The 21,483-nt window shown below is 42.2% G+C and overlaps 1 protein-coding gene across 2 annotated transcripts in view; it reads left to right on the top strand.

Annotated features, from left to right (window-relative positions):
• The window catches only part of LOC126475374 (cAMP-dependent protein kinase type I regulatory subunit), a 268,912-nt gene that overhangs the window by 13,575 nt on the left and 233,854 nt on the right, over positions 1-21,483 (top strand). Inside the window, exon 1 of one of the 2 annotated variants that reach the window (XM_050103194.1) lies at positions 2,941-3,000. The exons of the other annotated variant lie outside the window; for it this stretch is intronic. Within the exon in view, the coding sequence (XP_049959151.1) occupies positions 2,956-3,000 (45 nt within the window). The 5' untranslated portion in view covers positions 2,941-2,955. Of the gene's footprint in view, positions 1-2,940; positions 3,001-21,483 lie in introns of those variants that run through there. 2 annotated transcript variants of the gene reach the window in all.

Genomic DNA, 21,483 nt, shown 5'->3' with positions numbered 1-21,483 from the left:
TTAACGTAACTGAGTATTGTAATCGAAGAAATCGATACGAAGAGCGCATGCGCATAATTTCACCGAACCATCTGTCACAGTAGTCTGCGTATCGTTTTGTCAATAGCTGACCCCCTTCATTCTGTGCGGTATGACTTGCGCCTTTGGTACTGCGATTTTTAATCTCTTACATTATTAACAGCGTTGTGTTTGGTCTACTAGGGTGTTCTCTCCAATGGAAAAAATACTCAAAAATCACAGTTGTGGGGGCATTATTAGGATTCTGGCTCATTGTACTCAAGAATTCGAGTTGTTACTCTAAGTATCTACTCTGCCGGGTTTCTGTCAGACATTTAATTTTTCTGTTTGTTTATTCTTAGGTTCCAATAATTTTCTTTTTTACATGGAGGAGTTACTGTATTCCTTAGGCTTATTTGTTCCCTCATTCTTCACAAAAGTTAGGTATACCTACTTGACGTCGTTATTTGCGCGGGAACCTGTCGCGCTTTTTTATTGCAGGAAAAACAAAAAATTAATATTTTCGGATACTCAGTTTTCGAATGTCAGTAAGTATCATTGATCTCCATTAAGCAAGATTACATCAGTCCATTTAATTAGGCAGCGTTTTTGTGTAGTGGAGTGGGGAGAAGACTGAGGGATTTCGCTTTTGGGAACACTCTTAATCGATGTTTTTGTGTAGTGGAGTGGGGAGGAGACTGAGGGATTTCGCTTTTGGGAACACTCTTAATCGATGCTTTCATTCTAGTTCAAGAATTGTTCAACAAAGGCCACGCATGATTCATTTCCATATCTGGCAGCATATGTTTGACCCCACATTACATCGCAAAGAGAAGCATCGGTGTGAGTTGCCTCATTAATATGTAGAACTTTGATAAAGGCAGCATGTTTCGTGCAGTGATTATGAGAAATGTGACTCCCCAGAGAAGTTTAGTAGACGTAAACTGCGGACATGGAAAGCTGCCAACATATGATGGTTTGTAAACGGGGGGATCAAACAATGGCTCTGAGAACTGTGGGACTTAACTTCTGAGGTCATCAGTCCCCTAGAACTTAGAACTACTTAAACCTAACTAACCTAAAGGCATCACACACATCCATGCCCGAGGCAGGATTCGAACCAGGGACCGTAGCGGTCGCGCGGTCCCAGACTGAAGCGCCTAGAACCGCTCGGCCACTCCGGCCGGCAAACATGGGGATCAAAGTGGTATTAAAAATACAAGCACCTTTTTCGACTTAACTGTGTGTAAACACAAAATAATGAGGAGAAACGGAATCCATTCCTGATCTTCGCATAATACACTGTATTGTGGATTTTCCTATTTCCCCTTGTTTCATGTGCTGAACAAGTACAGAAAAGCGCACAGTCCTTATCTCGATTGCTTGACTGTCAACAATGCTGTGAAGGAAAATATTAGTAGCGTTACATGGAAAAAGAAGCGTCTCTTTTCGAGACTACTCGTGTCATTTTTGTTTAGACCCTGTATGGCCCTTAGTTAATCTCCGAAGACAAATTAATGCCCAGTTACTATGTGAAGATCGTAGTAAAAAAGTAAAAATCACGATACAGATGATTCCATTCAGACATGTACATTACCTTCGTAACCAAGAATTTTTCCTGACCAAAGGAGTGCTCTAACTCAGTATTGTCTGTTTTCTTGTGACAGATGGGATATAGAACATGAAATATAAATTTGTCAATTCGTAGTACTCCCCTTCAAGGTGACATTCCAAAATGCACCCTTGCCCTCCCGAGCGCAGGATTTATATGGCCGCATTATATCTTGTGAAATGGTGTGCTACTCTTCTAACGGGAAGTAAATATCTTGTTTTCTGAATAAGTCGTCGAATTCACTACGTTTTGTCACAGAACATTCCACTGCCGTGGGGCTCACAGATGCAAGGAAACTTATTTGCTATCGCAGAATCAGTTCTGTGCATCAGACTGTCACCATTCCGCAACGTTGTTAACGTGCTCTGCGGTGAATTGCGGTTAATGTAAGTGATTGTTGCACATTGTTCAATAGAGTCATGCCGGTTGTGCGAAACAGCGGATGCACTCACGCATCATTTTGTTAGTAACACAAAAAGCAGATAGAAAGGCAGATGTTGCCAAGAAGCTCTTGAGTGCGTTGCAGTATCGTTATTCGGTTAATGAAAATAAAGTCTCATGGGATTCCAGCGCTGCAGCCATTAACCACGATAATCCTCCTCGGATTGTATTTATTGTTACCGTATTTCAATTAGATTGCTGTTATGTCTGCGTAGCTGCCACCATTAGCATCTGTCAGGATTTAAGTCGCTTCTCTTTGTCTGCGAAACATGAGACAAGTCAACGGACTTCAAGCCTTAGACTATCAGATGGCTTGTTGCAACTTCCCATTTGATACTGGTGGGTCAGAGCAAAATCCTTGTCCAGTTCCCAGTGTCTTCCTGTGTGCGAAACTATGCAAATCAGTTTGAGAGGAACTGTATAAATAAGTTTTTGTACATGTATTCCTCGTCTACTAGCGGCTTTTCAAGTGATCGGTAATTTTTCCTCAAAGTAATGATAAATCAATAGCATCACATAGTATTTAGAAGTTCGGCGTAAATTCTAAGTTGCTGTAATGTATCATGTTAGTTATAAAAACTTGTATCATAATGTAGGCGCGTTTCATATGAAGCTAAACGCGTCGATGCGCCGAATGTTGCAAGAACAGTTCGATCGCCCGAGGATTCGTGACGCTGCGTGAAAATAGGCGGACGGGAGCATTTGCTTAAATATTTCAGCGGCGCAGGGCATATGGCGTGATCAGGTACTCTTGCGATGGTTAATCAATGCTTGACAATGGCATAGTTAGTCCTAAAAGCCTTTGTTTTGTTAGTCAAGTTACGTAAACTGGTGTGAGTATGGGGATGTTGGCAGTACTGGCACGGGGCCCCTTATCTCTCGTTAGCGCAGTCAGTCGTACAGCAATGGGCAACAGACTGGGCGCCGTCCTCAAGATATTTAGGAGGCGGGTAAGTTTCACTGCTGCCAACTAGTACCGTCTTCTCCGTCCATGAAGCTTCAGTGTGGCTACACCCACGTGTTAGAAAAAGAGGAAATGGTTAAAGCGCCTTTTCGAGGTCCAGTTAACCTTTTTCTTTGACAATGAATGGAATGTTTCTTTAACGTCAGGCGGTTATTCATCGCCTACCAAATTGCGGGAATCAAAAATAGTCCAGGCAACTTTGAAGTGAACGGTGGTGTTCGAAAAGGATTGATTCATATTTGTAGTGAAATGCGATACACATGCAGTATGTACTGGTACGCTAATTTCACGTTAAACAATCTTTGTGATGTGACAGTAAGAGTGATATTTCTGCGTATTGTGAGGATTTTTCTTTCATCTTCAGTGCAATACACGGCACACCAGTGCACTAAAAGTCAGTCAGTACAAGTACTGCATTTTTAATGTGTGTAGTGGGATAATGTGCGAGAGAATGTCAGAAATTTTTCACATTATTTGCAGTGTTGTGAAATTTATTGTAATCTTATTGTTTTTGTATATGAATGTAATAACAGTTCCATCGCCGGCCGGTGTGGCCGAGTGGTTCTAGGCGCTTCAGTCTGGAACTGCGCGACCGCTGCGGTAGCAGGTTCGAATCCTGCCTCGGGCATGAATGTGTGTGATGTCCTTAGGTTAGTTTTAAGTAGTTGTAAGTTCTAGGGGGACTGATGACCTCAGATGTTAAGTCCCATAGTGCTCAGCGCCATTTGAACAGTTCCATCGTGTTGCCCCGAGCGTATTGCTTCACTGTTTGCCGTACGACTACGCCAAGCGGGAATCGTAACAGATGCGGCGTCTGTGTTTACAGAACAGCTGCCGCTAAGCTCCGGCACTGCTGTGCTGGACTAGGTATTCCTCTCCTGATTCCTCAGATCTGTAATTCTGATACAAGCGCATCTGCTGTTTATTGCAGGAGCACTCAACGATTTTCATTAACAGTTTTCCAAAATGTCTCCTCTTCTACGTTTGTGAATCTCTGTTGTTTTGATCTAGTGTTTTTAACTTTTCTCCTATATCAGACATAATTTTCGCCGTCTAACTACACGAATGCATCAAAAACAGATTATTTTGTGATTTATTATAAAATTCTGTCGGTGTGTGTGGGTCTGTCTGTGTAGAAGTTGTTGTTGTTGTTGTACTGGTGGTTGGAGGAGGAGGAGGAGGAGGAGGAGAAAGATAGGGCAAGGGGCTGAGAAAGACGCTGAAGCTTCCATTCGAGCCACCAACGCCATTGGTCAATATTCTACGATTTGCAGAGACTTTATGACCAGTTATGGTTACAGTTTTGTTGTATAATTGTAGTAATTTCACTATTCGTACTTTTTCTCAATCTTCAACTCGCAACTTCAAAACTTGACTATATCTGTCAGAATCATGTTTTGAAATAACAGATGTAGTCTAGTAGTGCCAAAGGAGCAATTCATAACGCACAAATGAAGGGGTCAGCTATTGACAAAACGATACGCAGACTACTGTGTATCCATTGCACAAAAAAGAAACCTTATCAAGACAATAGAAGACTCTTACTCTTTAATTCGCTAACCGTTCATATGAGGTTCATTCTCCAAATTCATTGTCGCTATGCTTCTCCCAGGAAGTGAAACTGGAACAGTAAGTGAAAAAGATGAACAGCACCTAGAAGCTACAAAAAATGTTGACATGGAGAGAAAAAGCAAACCTGGACGGACTGAAAGAAATAAAGGAAGAGAATAAGCTCCTAAAGGAAATAAAAAGTGGAGAGCTATAATTTCTGGGCTTTACACCGAAGCCAATAGATTGACAAGACATTTCTGAAGGCAAAATAGTGGGTAAAAGTATCAGAGATAGGCTCAGACGAAGGTCTTCGAAAACTAATGAGGATACTGTAATACCAAAAGCAACAAGTAATGAAAAGTAATGTGGGTGACCAAAGAAAGTGTTTGCGTCAGAGCTTAGCCCTTGAAGTATGAGAGCATATTAACGGTGTGGTTTCCTTTGATTTCGTCAGTGACGCTGTGGTTAAGGTACTGGACTCGCATTCGGTGTAGCTACTTCAAACGAACAAGATTTAGAGTTTTTCTTGGGTACCGTAATTCAAACAAGCGGAAGTCTGAAGGGTTCCTTTACCAGGGTCACTGCGTTTGAACTAGTGATTACTCTCTGTAATTACGGTGGCGTTTGTGGGACGTAAAACTTTAATATTTCTTGCTTTTTCCATTGTTTGTGTCTTTCAGTATTTTGCAGAAAGACAAATCACATTTCTACATGGTCCTGTGTTAGGTTTAAAAATTCTCAGTTTAATTTGTGGTGGCTTAGAAGATTACGAATTCTTGAACTACGGCATAAAACATGAGATACTTTCAATAAAATAAGTATTTTTAAATCTGTATTCTTTCCGTTATCGAGTGTAGATTAGAAACATACAGAATTTCCGTAGTACTGACGTCCCCGGACGTCTTCAGTTGACTATTCTTGTTTCCCTTTGCAGGCTTTTCTGGCGTAAAACCGATTTCCGATTTTAGCTCCCTGTGACGTCACGCACAGGCACTAATGAATTGAGTTTGGTCCCCAGTTGCTGCCCCGAGCTGAAATTTCGTTGCTACAGTCTCCCATGCTGTCTGCGACGTGGAAACACGATACAGGAGCTGCCACCACGCCCTCCCGTCTCGCCTTACTCGCTTTCTGGAGAATGTGACAAATGCATAGTTGCTGTTCGTCGTTTTCTCGCGGAACTGTGTTACGTGTCCAGTATGTTACAATTTTCCTCGCTGTCAACTATGTTCCACTACCACTGTGTCCCTGTTTTACACTACCATTGTCTCCTTCGCTCTTTCTATATCACAACCGCTGCCTACTACTTCCAATTTTTATCACCTTTTCATCTCTTTCCCATTCAAAATTTACTAACTATAGTTACTGTGCATGAGTGAAATACAGTTTATGGGTGATTGAAAACACAAATTAATGCCTTCAGATGTGGTTATTTCAAAACATATTGTAAAAAGAAACCGAGGAAAAATTCCTAATAAAATGTGAAAGACATGATGGCAACGATTATGATAATTACATAACATGCTTGTGACGGATAACTTAAAAGATATGCATGCAGTGGAAGTCCGTATGGAACATTATTCCTGGCTGGAATTGTTGGAAACAATACACTTAAAAAAAATTAAGGTACTTTGTTAGTGACAAACCAAGCTATGTCGTTCTACTGGATCTTCACCTCAACCCTCAGATTTATGTTCTTTCTTGGTTAGGTATGGAATCAACTGCCCTTAGATAATTGTTTTAAAATGTGCGTAAAACGTAAAGCAAAGCATTTATTCCATCGCACCTAGTGCCCTGAAATTGCTATAGTCCAGAGTTGTGCTTGCCGTTTTCGGAATGATAAATTTCTTACTAGAGCACAATTTATCTAGAAGGTTCAGAGAAATGTGAACTATTTTTTAAAATACAGCACTTGTTTAAATTATCAGTCCTGTTGTCTCACCATATATACTGTTCCATGCAAGATAATCATCATCCGCTTCCACGATAGACTCCTGTTTTAATGACGCAACTATTTTCTTCGCCAAATCCTGTCGTGTCTGAGCGTAAGTATTCACTTAAAGACGTCAACGTCTGTAAAAAAAAAAGTTGTTTAATAAAATTTCGTGTATATTGGATAAGCTGCTTCTTTCTTTTCTTTCTGAGCAGCATTTTCAAATCATGTGTTAGGTCTGTGTTATTTATGACTCTTTATTTCACGGTTATTATTGTAATCAAGCCACCTCTCGTGTATTCTGATCAGTTCATTTTTTATTTATGTTTATTAATTTCATTACTTGTTGCTTTTGGTATTACAGTATCCTCATTAGTTCTTCGAAGAACTTCGTCTGAGCCTATCTCTGATACTTTTACCCACTATTTTGCCTTCAGAAATGTCTTGTCAATCTATTAGCTTCGGCGTAAAGCCCAGAAATTTTAGCTCTCCACTTTTTATTTCCTTTAGGAGCTTATTCTCTTCCTTTATTTCTTTCAGTCCGTCCAGGTTTGCTTTTCCTCTGAATCAAACTGGTTCCGGTAACTTCTCTCCATGTCAACATTTTTGTAGCTTCTAGGTGTTGTTCATCTTTGCAGTCATAAATCACAGAAGGGCCGCTTGTGAACACTAGAGACTGAAGTTTCATATACAGAATGACTATTATTCTGCCTTGTGTGTGTGTGTGTGTGTGTGTGTGTGTGTGTGTGTGTGTGTGTGTGTGTGTGGACACCGTGCATGGTGACCTCATAGGTACCAAACCCAGTTTACGGAGGAAAGTTTTAGCCATGATTCGTCAGCACACAGACTGTTCCCAGTCATCAACTGTGTAATAACCATGCTTGTGGCGTGCTGCGACTCGTTTTCGTTGATGAACCCACATTAGGCATGGGTGACGTAGTGGGTGTCTGCTGCAATAGCCACTACGTGCGCGTGTGCTGCGCATCGTGATCAGGGATATGTTTTCAAGCTGACCATTGTTCAGTTAGGCGGTTACCGGTGCTGTTTGTCAACACACCAGATGCATAACCTTACACTGCCCCCCCTCCCACCTCTCCCGCTACCATATAAATATTTCACTGTCCACTCCTCCTCCGATAGTTTGTCTTTTTCCGGAATTTATACCAATATCTATAGATATCATTTAAGACGATTTCAATCATCACGCAGCTTCAGAAGTTTTCGAGGTCAATATACCGGCGCTATGGCTTCCCTCCGTGATTTTTTAAAATCTTACGTTTATTAAGTCATTTTCTTGCCACTACGCGCTACGAGCTCGCAGGATGTTGCCGCACTACCGAGCTTTACGTACAAGGCGTGTTGATCTTCTATTGCAGGAATAGTCACCCTTTTTCACCCACCGCCCAATTTTGTTCCTCCTTTAGTAGTAAAATTTTGTAACCGCCCAACAGTTCCACAGTATCGGTGAGTTATAAAGTGGAGAAGTAACTTTATAAAGTTTATAAAGTTAGCCGTATGTCAACCAGTTGTTTCTGGGAAAACCGTCCTCCACTGTCAACAAACGAAAAAGAACAAACATCCAGTAAATTTGTATATGAAAAACTATTATTTCTTGTTTATAATTAAAGGATTGAAAAGTTCTGCTCGCAGTCATTCTAAGTAATTCTAACGGCAAGTAGGTGCTTGTTACCATATACCGCGTTTAGTTTTATCACAAGCCGCAAATTTTATGACAAGTTTTAGCTCCGCTCTCTTGCTCGATCACAGTTTAAAACTACTCATCTACATACACAACTACGGGGATAATCGGTACGCGTGCGACAGCATGCGCCATCTAATATGTTCCAAAACGCCGCGCATAAAAACGGAATTCTTCAGGAGCTTATACCTCGAGTTCTGTCGGTGATACAAAGGCGAGTAAAGTGTTTTGAATAGCCCTTGTGCTAGGACCATTTGTATACCCAGCAGAAGTATCGTTCTAAGGTCACTATCCTACAATAAAGGCTCAGACACGAATATTACACTCTTCATCCTACTTAGGCAAATAGAGCAAATAGTTTGGTTCGTTTTGCATTTAATGTGATGTACGGTGGGCCTTAAGGGCTTGCAGAGGCACCATTAGTTCGTGGGTCGTTCCTTAGAAAGACCCCACAAAAAGTATTTTACCATTTTTTTGTACCAAAGACGAGCCGCAGATTCCAAAACGGCTATACACGGCAAATGGCTGAAATTTGTACAATATATTCCTAAGCTCCCCATCTCGAACAGATTTGAAAATTTTGTTATCCTTGTCCGTTTCCGAGATGGAGAGGTTAAAGATACCCTACTTACGCAGTTAAATTCCGGTTGTGATTGGAAAACGTAGTTTATAAATTGACATAGCGCGGAGAAATATTCTGCAAACTGTCCCCATTATCATCAGAATTTTGTTGTGCTGCAGCAAATGCAATATTTTTTTTGCACGTATACTCTAGCCTGAGGTGTAAAATTAATTTTGTATTGTATCAATTTCACGTAAACTACCAAATTTTTACTGACCCATGAAGTTCTTTTCATATGAGTAGGATCCCCTGTTGTGGCAGGGAAAAGAAGGGACCAGCGGAAAAGTGTGCTCTATCCGAGTACAAAAAGCAAATATTCTCATGTTTAAAGGACTCACTGATAAGTTGCACCAGCTGCCTCATTCTACCTTGCTCAGCATCTTTAAAAATATTCCCAAAATTTTGACATGCGAACATATTCGCCCTTTTTCGTACTGAGAGTGAAGGAAAGAAGGGCAGTGGGAAAGAGACGAAAAGGTAATAAAAATTGGAAGATGGTAGGCAGCGGTTGTGGTATAGAAAGAGCAGAGGAGACAATGGTAGTGTGAAAGAGGGACACAGTGGCAGTGGAACATAGTTGACAGCGACAGAACAGTGCTAGGAAAAGAATGAAGGAAACATTCCCAGTGGAAGAGGAATGGAGAGACGGAGAAAGTGGAAGTGGGCGAGAGCCAGTCATAGTGAGAGCCAGAGTATAGGACAGTGACAACGAGAAAGAGGAGACAGTGAGGAGAGTGAGCAGCAGTGGGAAGGAGTGATATAGGAGCAGTTAAGAGAGAACAAGAGGGAGAGGCAGAGGAGCTGTGCGCCTTGCGGCTAACTGCCGTACTGCTGTGCTTGCCCGCACACGCAAGTATAGTCTCCCTGGCTACGTCCCCGTGTGCACAATTTTGAGGCATGCGCGACTTCGCACCGGCGCTTGCGCCTCCTTGCTTTTTCGTGCATCAGCTGCATGCGCCTAGTGTGCACGGAAAGTCACACTAGTGTAAACGCACGTTTAGGGACACAGAGAGATAATGCCAATGAGTTGGGCTGAATGAGTGAGTGCACACGCCCACTCCCACTTACCCATACAAAGGTGGACTAGTAGGTGTGAGCGAGTTAGTCCGGCGATCTTAAGGGAGTGAGAGGTGAGTTCCATGTTCAAAAAAGTGCGGATGTGTTTGCATGCCAAAATTTTTAAAGGTGCTGTGGAAGGTTTCTGAGGCAGCAGGTACCCTTCCTTTCAGCCAATTCTATTAAACGGGAGAATATCCGCCTTTATGATGGTCTGATAGGAGCATTTTGCACTGGTGACTTATTTATTCGTGACTTTGCATTACTGTGGCATAGAACGTGTAAAACACGCAGTCATAAAAATATTAGTTCTCGTCGTCGACGGGGCGTCAGATCTTAATCTTCCTTCTTTCGTTTTGGGCACATGGCATCATCTTCTAGGCTGTCTGTAATATTTCACAAGTTTGCAATATTCCGCGAGAGTTATCCATGGAACGTGAAAATGTCAAACGGCAATAAATTAATGGTATGTGGAAGGGCCCAAACTTCTGAATTTTGTAAGGCTACGAGCGCACCTAGGATTATTATTATTCTTTCCTTTCTCAGACGTTATGTCTGGTCAAAAAATGGAAAGTGACGCGGACCTTGATCAAGCGTGACTTCCATTTAACTGTACGCTATATGTTACATTGCATTTAGGTACTTTTGGGTAATTGAACATGTATCAATAATTACAGATTTCTGTAGTTGTATATATAAGTTTGGATGTAGCTGTATTGCGTTGATGTACTGGTGGATATTGTGTGGTATGACTCCTGTAGTTGATAGTATAATTGGTATAATGTCAACTTTATCTTGATGCCATATGTCCTTGACTTCCTCAGCCAGTTGGATGTATTTTTCAATTTTTTCTCTGTTTTCTTCTGTTGGGTATGAATATTTCGATTAGTTGTGTTAATTTCTTCTTTTTATTGGTGAGTATGAAGTCAGGTTTGTTATGTGGTGGTGTTTTATCTGTTATAATGGTTCTGTTCCAGTATAATTTGTATTCATCATTCTCCAGTACATTTTGTGGTTCATACTTGTATGTGGGAACGTGTTGTTTTATAAGTTTATGTTGTAAGGCAAGCTGTTGTTGTATTATTTTTGCTACATTGTCATGTCTTCTGGGGTATGCTGTATTTGCTAGTATTGTACATCCACTTGTGATGTGATCTACTGTTTCTATTTGTTGTTTGCAAAGTCTGCATTTATCTGTTGTGGTATTAGGATCTTTAATAATATGCTTGCTGTAATATCTGGTGTTTATTGTTTGATCCTGTGTTGCAATCATGAATCCTTCCGTCTCACTGTATATATTGCCTTTTCTTAGCCATGTGTTGGATGCGTCTTGATCGATGTGTGGCTGTGTTAGATGATACGGGTGCTTGCCATGTAGTGTTTTCTTTTTCCAGTTTACTTCCTTCGTATCTGTTGATGTTATGTGATCTAAAGGGTTGTAGAAGTGGTTATGAATAATAATAATAATAATTATTATTATTATTATTATTATTATTTATATTGCTGCTCGATGCTTGCAACGTTAATAATGCACGTTTACATGAAAAAGTACGTTTGTTGGTCCATGTATGTTAGGTTTGTAAAAGTAAAGCAAAGGAACTGACAGATTGAAACTTGATCTGGTGAGCTTGATGAGGTGAGCATTTGATAAGTACACCAATGATCTGGATTCGAATCTTAGTCCGGTACGCGTTTGTAATCTGCATTCATTGCAGCGTACAGTCCTTCCAATATTAGTAAGATATGCTTGAATGAAGACGATAACGTACTTGCTTTAGTAACTACATAAATGAGATATGGCCCGTCTCGCTTTGAGTGCCTTGAAATAATAACCCACGGACGTGCGAGGTTAATACCCTACAGAAGAAGAAGAATGTTGGTTTAATGAGATTAATCTAGCCTAAAACAGAAGGTTTTTTTACAAGCTTAAGCATCGTTGTTTTTGCCATTACCCCGTAACTAACTTCTTCCGCTTTGTGCAAAAGGGAACCATTACTATTAGAGTCTGCAAGAGAAGATCCCCTACAGTTGCAGTGGGGATGACGCGGCTGCTGATTTGCATGTTTTGTATCAACTGGTCACGTAACACGATTTTCTGTAAGTCTTTATGGCAACGCGTTGTTGTCGCATTAAGACCTCTATTGTTTCTGCCTGCAGCCACTTGCGCTTCGTAGTTTAAAGCTGGCACCAGTGCTGCCAGCTGTCGGGTATCCTGTCACCGGCTTTACTATAGCAGAATTAAAATACGTCGTAGCGTTGATTCTGATTCATGCTGGGACCACTGCGGCTAAAGGAGAGATTGCGAGTGCGGACATATGGCAGAGTCGGGTTCCCGCAACTGATAATCACGACCACACGAGCGTCTGCCCGCTGCAGCCACACCAAGAGTAGTGACAACTTGTGTTATTCCTGCGTACTGGGAATGTCGTTTTGGAATTCTGTGATTCGATAAAGCCGAAGGTTTTCCATGCCATGAACAACCAGCAAAACTCTCAGTGTCTTTTGCGTACACTTTATAGCCCAGAGCTTGCTACATCGTTGTTCGTAAAAAGGTTTTTATAAATTTCTTTACATGACGGTTACGATACATAGGGCGTAAAAGAACTACGTTCACAAAATTTGAGTGTTTTTAGAGGAGATAAACACTATTTTTATGTGATAAAAATGTCACAGGTGCTCCGGTTCCTCGCTGAGAGGTCCATGAGGCTTTTTTGATGCTAGCGATATGCAGAAGGGACGGTGTTAAAACTGCCGTGTGATGGAAATTGTTTTAGAGGTAGTGGTCAAAATATATTTATTTTCATTAATACACAACTGGCACCTGTGTGCTAGCGTCTCACACACTCAGAACAACTACTTGTTGTACGAATAATGGCTGCAGCGTAAGCCAAACAGGCAACCAACTCCTCTGGAGTACACAGAAAGCTTCACCTCCCTCCCACAGAAAGAAATCCATAGTGTGTGATCGCGAGAAGGGCCAGGGAACTGCCTCAATACTTCAAATTCCCCCCCACCCAGTGTAGGGGTTTGGGGGGGGGGGGGGGAGAGACGAAGCGTTTGGTGAACCAGCCATCGATACACTCAGCAGCAGAACTGTTTGCCCGCTTGTCGGAAGCTGCAGTCATTTTTCGTAGAATACTTTTTTTTTTTTTTCGTGTCAATCACTAGCATGGAGATACCAGTTATGCATTAATGTAAACGGATGACATTTTGAGCAACAATCTGTAACAGTATTTGTCGTATCGCCGTAGGGGGCACACGACTCTTTCGTGAATACGTGCGTGGTGAGTACGGGGGCCCCAAGCTATTGCAGCATGTACATCCTTTCTTGCGTTGCAAGCACTCATCTCAGATTATCCTTCCTTCACTTTCTTTCTCATGATACAGCCTTTGATGCTGACTCCGCTACCTCTAGTGTCTGCTTTCCTTTCTCGGCATTTTCGTTCATTTACAATAGCTTTCGTCTGAAGAAAGTTTTGATACCCTCTGAATTTGACCTACATTCTGAATTTTTTTTCATGTGGTGTGGAACGACTGGAGAAGAACGTCTTAAATAGCGCCTACTGCATGCAGTATTAAAGGTCATCTGCTCACAATACATGCGCTTAAAAGCAAACGCGCCCGTCGTGATGGCGTCGTTATGAAACTTCTGGTGCAGCATTCTGACACCACAGGACTCACACTACTGATGCCTGATCTGCTGACTCTTCACGCAAGCCAAGCAATTGATGCCCGCCATCCTAGGGCATCAGGAACCCTGTCAACGGACGTTGTGCCAGATGACTTTTGTTTCGACTGGGTGACCCCGTAGGGTGGACCCTTACCGGAGTAGGAGGTATCAGCGTGGACTTTTCGCACACAAACATATCAAATTCAATAAACCAGCCGTTATGATCCCTCCGTCTCATCAGATAAGTACAGAAATCTCAATGAGAATAGTTATAATGCTTCTTCTTTCCCCATCCTGGCAACCCCATGAGTCGGATGGAGGTACTTCTACTGCTAAAAAACAATTATTTAGCGTGGACCACAGTGAAGATAAATTTGGAGGAGTTGAGTGATTGGAAAAATGCGCCACGTACTATTACTAATTAAAGCCTCCTCTGCTGTACAATCAATAGCTCTTCAGGCATGTGAGTGTCTGGGTGACATACCAGTGACCTTTGCCCCACATGGTCCAAGGAGTCGTCTTCCACAAAAACCTTACACTCAAGATGGATGAGAAGCAACGGTCTAATTCTGAATGACGAGGCGTACATTTTGTCCGGCATATGCTAAAAGGTACTGAGGATGAAGGAACAGACACAGGAGCATTCGTTTTAGTCTTTGAAGGGAATGTTTTCTCAGAAAAAGTAAGTCATGGTGTACATCTGTGACTTGAAACTTTACGTCCCACCAACCATGAGGTGTTTCCAATGCTTACGTTTTAGTAATCTGCCATCCTGCTGCGTGGCGGATCTAAAATACGGAAGCTGTGGACGATCACTGCATGAACGTAGTTCTTGTGAACAACCGCCTTTGTATGTCAATTGTATGGAACACCATCTTCCTCTTTCACCAATTCGCACTGTCTTTAAGAAAGAAAATACAAGAATGTAAGTCAACTGACTGTCACATATCGAGGCGTGAGAGAAATATGAACACGTACATCCTTGGTCAGTAACGATGCGAAGTCACCGCCATCACATCCCCCCCCCCCCCCCCCTACTGCGGTACCGTCTGTGGGAATCACTTCCCACACCTAACTGGAAAAGCAGATCCTTCCTCCTGCGTCTACCCGTTATAGGGCTGCTTCTTGGGGCTCCTCTCCCAAAAATCCGCAGACTAGAAGCCTGATGTCAACTAGTGGCTGACGGAGCTGCGCATATTTCATATCCTCGTGCTCATTGCGGATAGGCCCTCGCAAGAAACTCGGCCAGCAGAGGCTTTTAAGTAGGAGGGGGAAAGAGTAGAGGAGGAGGAAGAGGAGAACTGGGACAGGGCTACTTTGGTGACCCTGGAGATGCCATAGATTATCCCCCCCCCCCCCTCCCACACACACACTTATCAGATTCTGCACCAGTGATCATCGATGTAGTTCCATCCCCAATGGTGACAGGCTGTAATCCTGGGGTGTGACCGGTCCTACTGGCCCCCTCCACGCCTTTCCGGGATATGATTATTCAGTGTGTAACCTCCCTCTTCCTAATCGACCTACTGGATTGCAATATAATTGATCGTAATGGCGTATGCCTAGTGAAATTTTACAGTGAGTAAAGCTATCGTTACCGAAGAAAAGTAATACCGGTTAGTGGGAGGAAAGTGTACAACAGACGCTTCTGAAGGAAAAATCAATTCGAAACACAGATAATTTTGAAATGAGTGGGCGGACGTTAGTGCAATCGCTCACGAACCACACAGGCGGGGAAAAGTGGTACCACGTAATATTTAATACAAAGGAAATACTGATAGTAGAAAAAATACTTATTAGACACGAGGGCAGTGAATCTCCAGAATCTTAAGAAAGGTAATGGCGAAGAAAATTAAGCAGATAATCAATGGCGTGGCAACAGAAGCTTGTCACGCTTTTCTATAACATAACAGTTCACGAAAAAAAATGAATCAGAAAGCACTGTGTTTGCAGTTATTTCTACTAAAATACTAAATTTCGAAAGTAAAGTTAAATGAAGTTACTGGTAATATAAATGAATGGCGTTAACTAAAATTTTGTTGTGTAAAAAATGACTTTCAGTAACCTCAGTGTAATGTGTTGCTAAATTTAGAAAAAGGCAAGCAATTTACTTTTAAAATAAGTTGCTCATTTGCTTAAAGTACATTCACTTCAAACTTTCAATAACCTTATTTTACTTTTGTCCGCGGCTCGTGGTCTCGCGGTAGTGTTCTCGCTTCCCGAGCACGGGGTCCCGGGTTCGATTCCCGGCGGGGTCATGGATTTTTCCTGCCTCGAGATGACTGGGTGTTGTTGTGTCGTCCTCATCATCATCATTCATCCCCATTACGGTCGGAGGAAGGCAATGGCAAACCACCTCCACAAGGACCTTGCCTAGTAAGGCGGCGCTGGTCTCGCGCGTCGCTCCCCTACGCTCTGTAAAGAAGTATGGGACTCGTCATCATCATTTTACTTTTAATATAACAACGATAAAATATGTACCAAGCCAGCAGAAGTCACTCGCTAAGCTAAATACAGAAAAAAATTGAATTGCTCAGTCTTAACTTGTGTTGTATCTTTAGTTATTAGTTGTGCCAGTGAAATTTTACGTTACTACAAGTGAATGAAAATTGCAAATTATTCAAGCCTCTGTTTTGCAATTGAAAAATTAAGTTACTGGGGCAGAAAATTTATACTGAAATCGGTCATTACCAATCAAACAAAACTGGCAATGAATAGTTAATAAATTTTTTTCATATTTTTACGACACTCGGTGATTGCATGGAAAGTAAAGGGACCCTGCTTGATAATAATGCCCGAGGAAAATGACAACACAGGTGCCTTACAAGTTTTAACTGTTTTAACTGTTGCAGGTTATTATTGAGGTTAGTCATACGTTGTCAAAGAGATGCCGCTGGGTAATGCTTCCACAATATTATATTATGTCACTTAACTGTCCTACTATGATGTAGGTGTGCGGATTTTTTTGAAACCCTGCTCATCTTGTAATCGAGGTTTATACCGCTATTTGGGTATTATAAACAGTCAGTGCTACAGGGTGACAACTGAGTTTAAGAAAACTGAGATTCGTCCGTTTTCAAAAGCTATAAGGATAAAAGTATATTATGTAGATACAGGCAACAGATAGCTACTTTCTATTTCTATTGTAAACTATGAATGGATTGTTAAGTTTTAATTTTCTCCTTTTATGATGTCTCAAGTTCGTTGTGGCGCCCCCTATCCTTAATCTTTTAAAGCTAAATAGTAACATGTGCATATTTCTCTCTGCAATGCTATACCAAGTCGTATGCCATGTGTTTTTATTCGGTTGTGTCGGGATTGATATTAAAATAACGCTGATAGCTTTAACCCATTTTCCGTAATAAACAGTATTTAAAAGCATTGGAATTCTTACAAATAATTATTACTCCCTTTTTTTACAAAATGTTTACTAAAAAGCAAAGTATTTTAGCAGTTATTCAGAACTAAAATACCAATATCGGTTTTGACAGGTCGGCTTTCCCATCCCTACTAGACGGACCGACTTCCATGCTTAGTGCTTCGAAGAGCCAACTAACACCTGTATGCCTCTCCTGTTACCTTCGCCCCCCCCCCCCCCCCCCCCCCTGCCTGACAGACTGCATCGACGAGGTTATGCAGTACTTTTCCGACGCGGTCACGTGCGCCGCTGGAACTACTGTTCCCCTTTTCCCAGGTCCCCTCCGTCGCCGGCTATTCAGGCTCGTCTCGGGTGGCATCCTTCGCAGGCCACCCTCCTCACTTTTAAGCGATGCTGCACTAATGTTCGTTATCTACGAGTAATTAAGCGTAGTAAGAAGGAATGCTGCATCTCCTCCTCGCGAACGTATGCCTCTTCTTACCAGGTTTGGTCCAAGCTCCGTAGGCTTTGAGGGACGCCAGAGATCAAGAACTGTTCAGGTTCTTGTCCTTCAGGGTAGTCTTCGTGCCAACGTGTCGTTTCTTGCAGAGCACCTTGAGACTCACTTTGACAGCATTGGCGTCCTCTTTTTATCCGGCTACCTTTCTGCTGCAAAAATGAAAAGTTGAAGACGGCCGCCGGCCACGGTGGCCGAGCCGTTCTAGGCGCTTCAATCAGGAACCGCGCAACTGCTACGGTCGGAGGTTCGAATCCTGCCTCGGGCATGGATGTGTGTGATGTCCTTTGGTTAGTTAGGTTTAAGTAGTTCTAGGGGACTGAAGACATAAGATGTTAAGTCCCATAGTGCTCAGAGCCTCTTTTTTTTTTTTTTTAAAAAAAAAAAAAAAAAAAAAGACGGCCTCTTATGTTTCGCTCCCCACAAAGCCAAATTATATAATGGACCTTTCACTGACTGGGAACTGCTCTGGGCCCCTGACTTGTCCCATGATATGACTCCAGGTTCTGATTCAGTACATAATCAAATGATCCATTCTACATCTACATCTACATCTATACTCCGCGAGCCACCTTACGGTGTGTGGCGGAGGGTACTTATTGTACCACTATCTGATCCCCCCTTCCCTGTTCCATTCACGAATTGTGCGTGGGAAGAACGACTGCTTGTAAGTCTCCGTATTTGCTCTAATTTCTCGGATCTTTTCGTTGTGATCATTACGCGAGATATATGTGGGCGGTAGTAATATGTTGCCCATCTCTTCCCGGAATGTGCTCTCTCGTAATTTCGATAATAAACCTCTCCGTATTGCGTAACGCCTTTCTTGAAGTGTCCGCCACTGGAGCTTGTTCAGCATCTCCGTAACGCTCTCGCGCTGACTAAATGTCCCCATGACGAATCGCGCTGCTTTTCGCTGGATCATGTCTATCTCTTCTATTAATCCAACCTGGTAAGGGTCCCATACTGATGAGCAATACTCAAGAATCGGACGAACAAGCGTTTTGTAAGCTACTTCTTTCGTCGATGAGTCACATTTTCTTAGAATTCTTCCTATGAATCTCAACCTGGCGTCTGCTTTTCCCACTATTTGTTTTATGTGATCATTCCACTTCAGATCGCTCCGGATAGTAACTCCTAAGTATTTTACGGTCGTTACCGCTTCCAATGATTTACCACCTATGGCATAATCGTACTGGAATGGATTTCTGCCCCTATGTATGCGCATTATATTACATTTATCTACGTTTAGGGAAAGCTGCCAGCTGTCGCACCATGCATTAATCCTCTGCAGGTCCTCCTGGAGTACGTACGAGTCTTCTGATGTTGCTACTTTCTTGTAGACAACCGTGTCATCTGCAAATAGCCTCACGGAGCTACCGATGTTGTCAACTAAGTCATTTATGTATATTGTAAACAATAAAGGTCCTATCACGCTTCCCTGCGGTACTCCCGAAATTACCTCTACATCTGTAGATTTTGAACCGTTAAGAATGACATGTTGTGTTCTTTCTTCTAGGAAATCCTGAATCCAATCACAAACCTGGTCCGATATTCCGTAAGCTCGTATTTTTTTCACTAAACGTAAGTGCGGAACCGTATCAAATGCCTTCCTGAAGTCCAGGAATACGGCATCAATCTGCTCGCCAGTGTCTACGGCACTGTGAATTTCTTGGGCAAATAGGGCGAGCTGAGTTTCACATGATCTCTGTTTGCGGAATCCATGTTGGTTATGATGAAGGAGATTTGTATTATCTAAGAACGTCATAATACGAGAACACAAAACATGTTCCATTATTCTACAACAGATTGACGTAAGCGAAATAGGCCTATAATTATTCGCATCTGATTTATGACCCTTCTTGAAAATGGGAACGACCTGCGCTTTCTTCCAGTCGCTAGGTACTTTACGTTCTTCCAGCGATCTACGATAAATTGCTGATAGAAAGGGGGCAAGTTCTTTAGCATAATCCCTGTAGAATCTTAAGGGTATCTCGTCTGGTCCGGATGCTTTTCCGCTACTAAGTGATAGCAGTTGTTTTTCAATTCCGATATCGTTTATTTCAATATTTTCCATTTTGGCGTCCGTGCGACGGCTGAAGTCAGGGACCGTGTTACGATTTTCCGCAGTGAAACAGTTTCGGAACACTGAATTCAGTATTTCTGCCTTTCTTCGGTCGTCCTCTGTTTCGGTGCCATCGTGGTCAACGAGTGACTGAATAGGGGATTTAGATCCGCTTACCGATTTTACATATGACCAAAACTTTTTAGGGTTCTTGTTTAGATTGTTTGCCAATGTTTTATGTTCGAATTCGTTGAATGCTTCTCTCATTGCTCTCTTTACGCTCTTTTTCGCTTCGTTTAGCTTTTCCTTATCAGCTATGATTCGACTACTCTTAAACCTATGATGAAGCTTTCTTTGTTTCCTTAGTACCTTTCGTACATGATTGTTATACCACGGTGGATCTTTCCCCTCGCTTTGGACCTTAGTCGGTACGAACTTATCTAAGGCGTACTGGACGATGTTTCTGAATTTTTTCCATTTTTGTTCCACATCCTCTTCCTCAGAAATGAACGTTTGATGGTGGTCACTCAGATATTCTGCGATTTGTGCCCTATCACTCTTGTTAAGCAAATATATTTTCCTTCCTTTCTTGGCATTTCTTATTACACTTGTAGTCATTGATGCAACCACTGACTTATGATCACTGATACCCTCTTCTACATTCACGGAGTCGAAAAGTTCCGGTCTATTTGTTGCTATGAGGTCTAAAACGTTAGCTTCACGAGTTGGTTCTCTAACTATCTGCTCGAAGTAATTCTCGGACAAGGCAGTCAGGATAATGTCACAAGAGTCTCTGTCCCTGGCTCCAGTTCTGATTGTGTGACTATCCCATTCTATACCTGGTAGATTGAAGTCTCCCCCTATTACAATAGTATGATCACGAAACTTCTTCACGACGTTCTGCAGGTTCTCTCTGAGGCGCTCAACTACTACGGTTGCTGATGCAGGTGGTCTATAGAAGCATCCGACTATCATATCTGACCCACCTTTGATACTTAACCCAGATTATTTCACATTCGCATTCGCTAATAACTTCACTGGATATTATTGAATTCTTTACTGCTATAAATACTCCTCCACCATTGGCGTTTATTCTCTGGATGTTACTCAGAGGCTACGTCTTCTCAGGGTCTTCAGGTATATGTAGCTCGAAGGTGTCTTCCCATCGGTAGTACCGGACGAGAAAAATCTTGACCCATCCTCGTCGGCATTATAACGGTCCTAGCAAGCCTAGATTTATTTCTGGGAGAGGTCGAACAGATACAACACACACATATTAGATCACTGTGCTATTATTTGAACAATACAAAATACTTAAGATGAAAACAGCCCGTGTCCACATGGAAGACAATGTGTATTTGTTACTTTTGCTGAATATTATGACTGTTATCACCTGATACAATGCAAAATGATAGTCTCATCTCAGGCGCAGTTGACACTAAACTTTGATTCACAGTTCTGGCTAATAGTTCTGTTAACTGGCAGCCGGATCTGATGAGCTACAATGCCACCATCGTAGGCGACGATTACTGAGAGGGCTTCATCGGCGCAGCGCTCCGACGTTGGCAGCGTATGGAAACTCTATAGGGCATGTCTAAGCCGTGTCCTTCGTTCGTTGCTGCGTCGGGTAGCGACTTTCCTTGCTTGTGATTCGGTTGTGAGGTACCAACTTTGACACGAGTCCTCGTTCTTCGGACGACACCACACCTTCGCAACAGCGTGATTGTATCATTGTCCCAATGCTGAAGCCAGGCAATAACTTAAGTCTCTCGACAGCTGTTGATCACTTAGCCCCGTCAACGTCCTATGGGCACTGTTTGAAACAATGGGCGCCAGCAAATTACTCTCGGTTGATGAATCTTAGGATCGCTGTATCAGGGTGGCTTCGGGAAGGAATTATCCACAACCTACTATCTATTCAGTTTGGAAACAGCAATTCAACACTCCTTTCCTAAACGCCAACCCAGCAGTCTTGTTTTGACCTACATAAGGCATAAGACAGCG

This window comes from Schistocerca serialis, chromosome 4, assembly GCF_023864345.2.
Source record: "Schistocerca serialis cubense isolate TAMUIC-IGC-003099 chromosome 4, iqSchSeri2.2, whole genome shotgun sequence".
Taxonomy (NCBI): domain Eukaryota; kingdom Metazoa; phylum Arthropoda; class Insecta; order Orthoptera; family Acrididae; genus Schistocerca; species Schistocerca serialis.
This window is presented reverse-complemented; position numbering and strand designations above follow the sequence as displayed.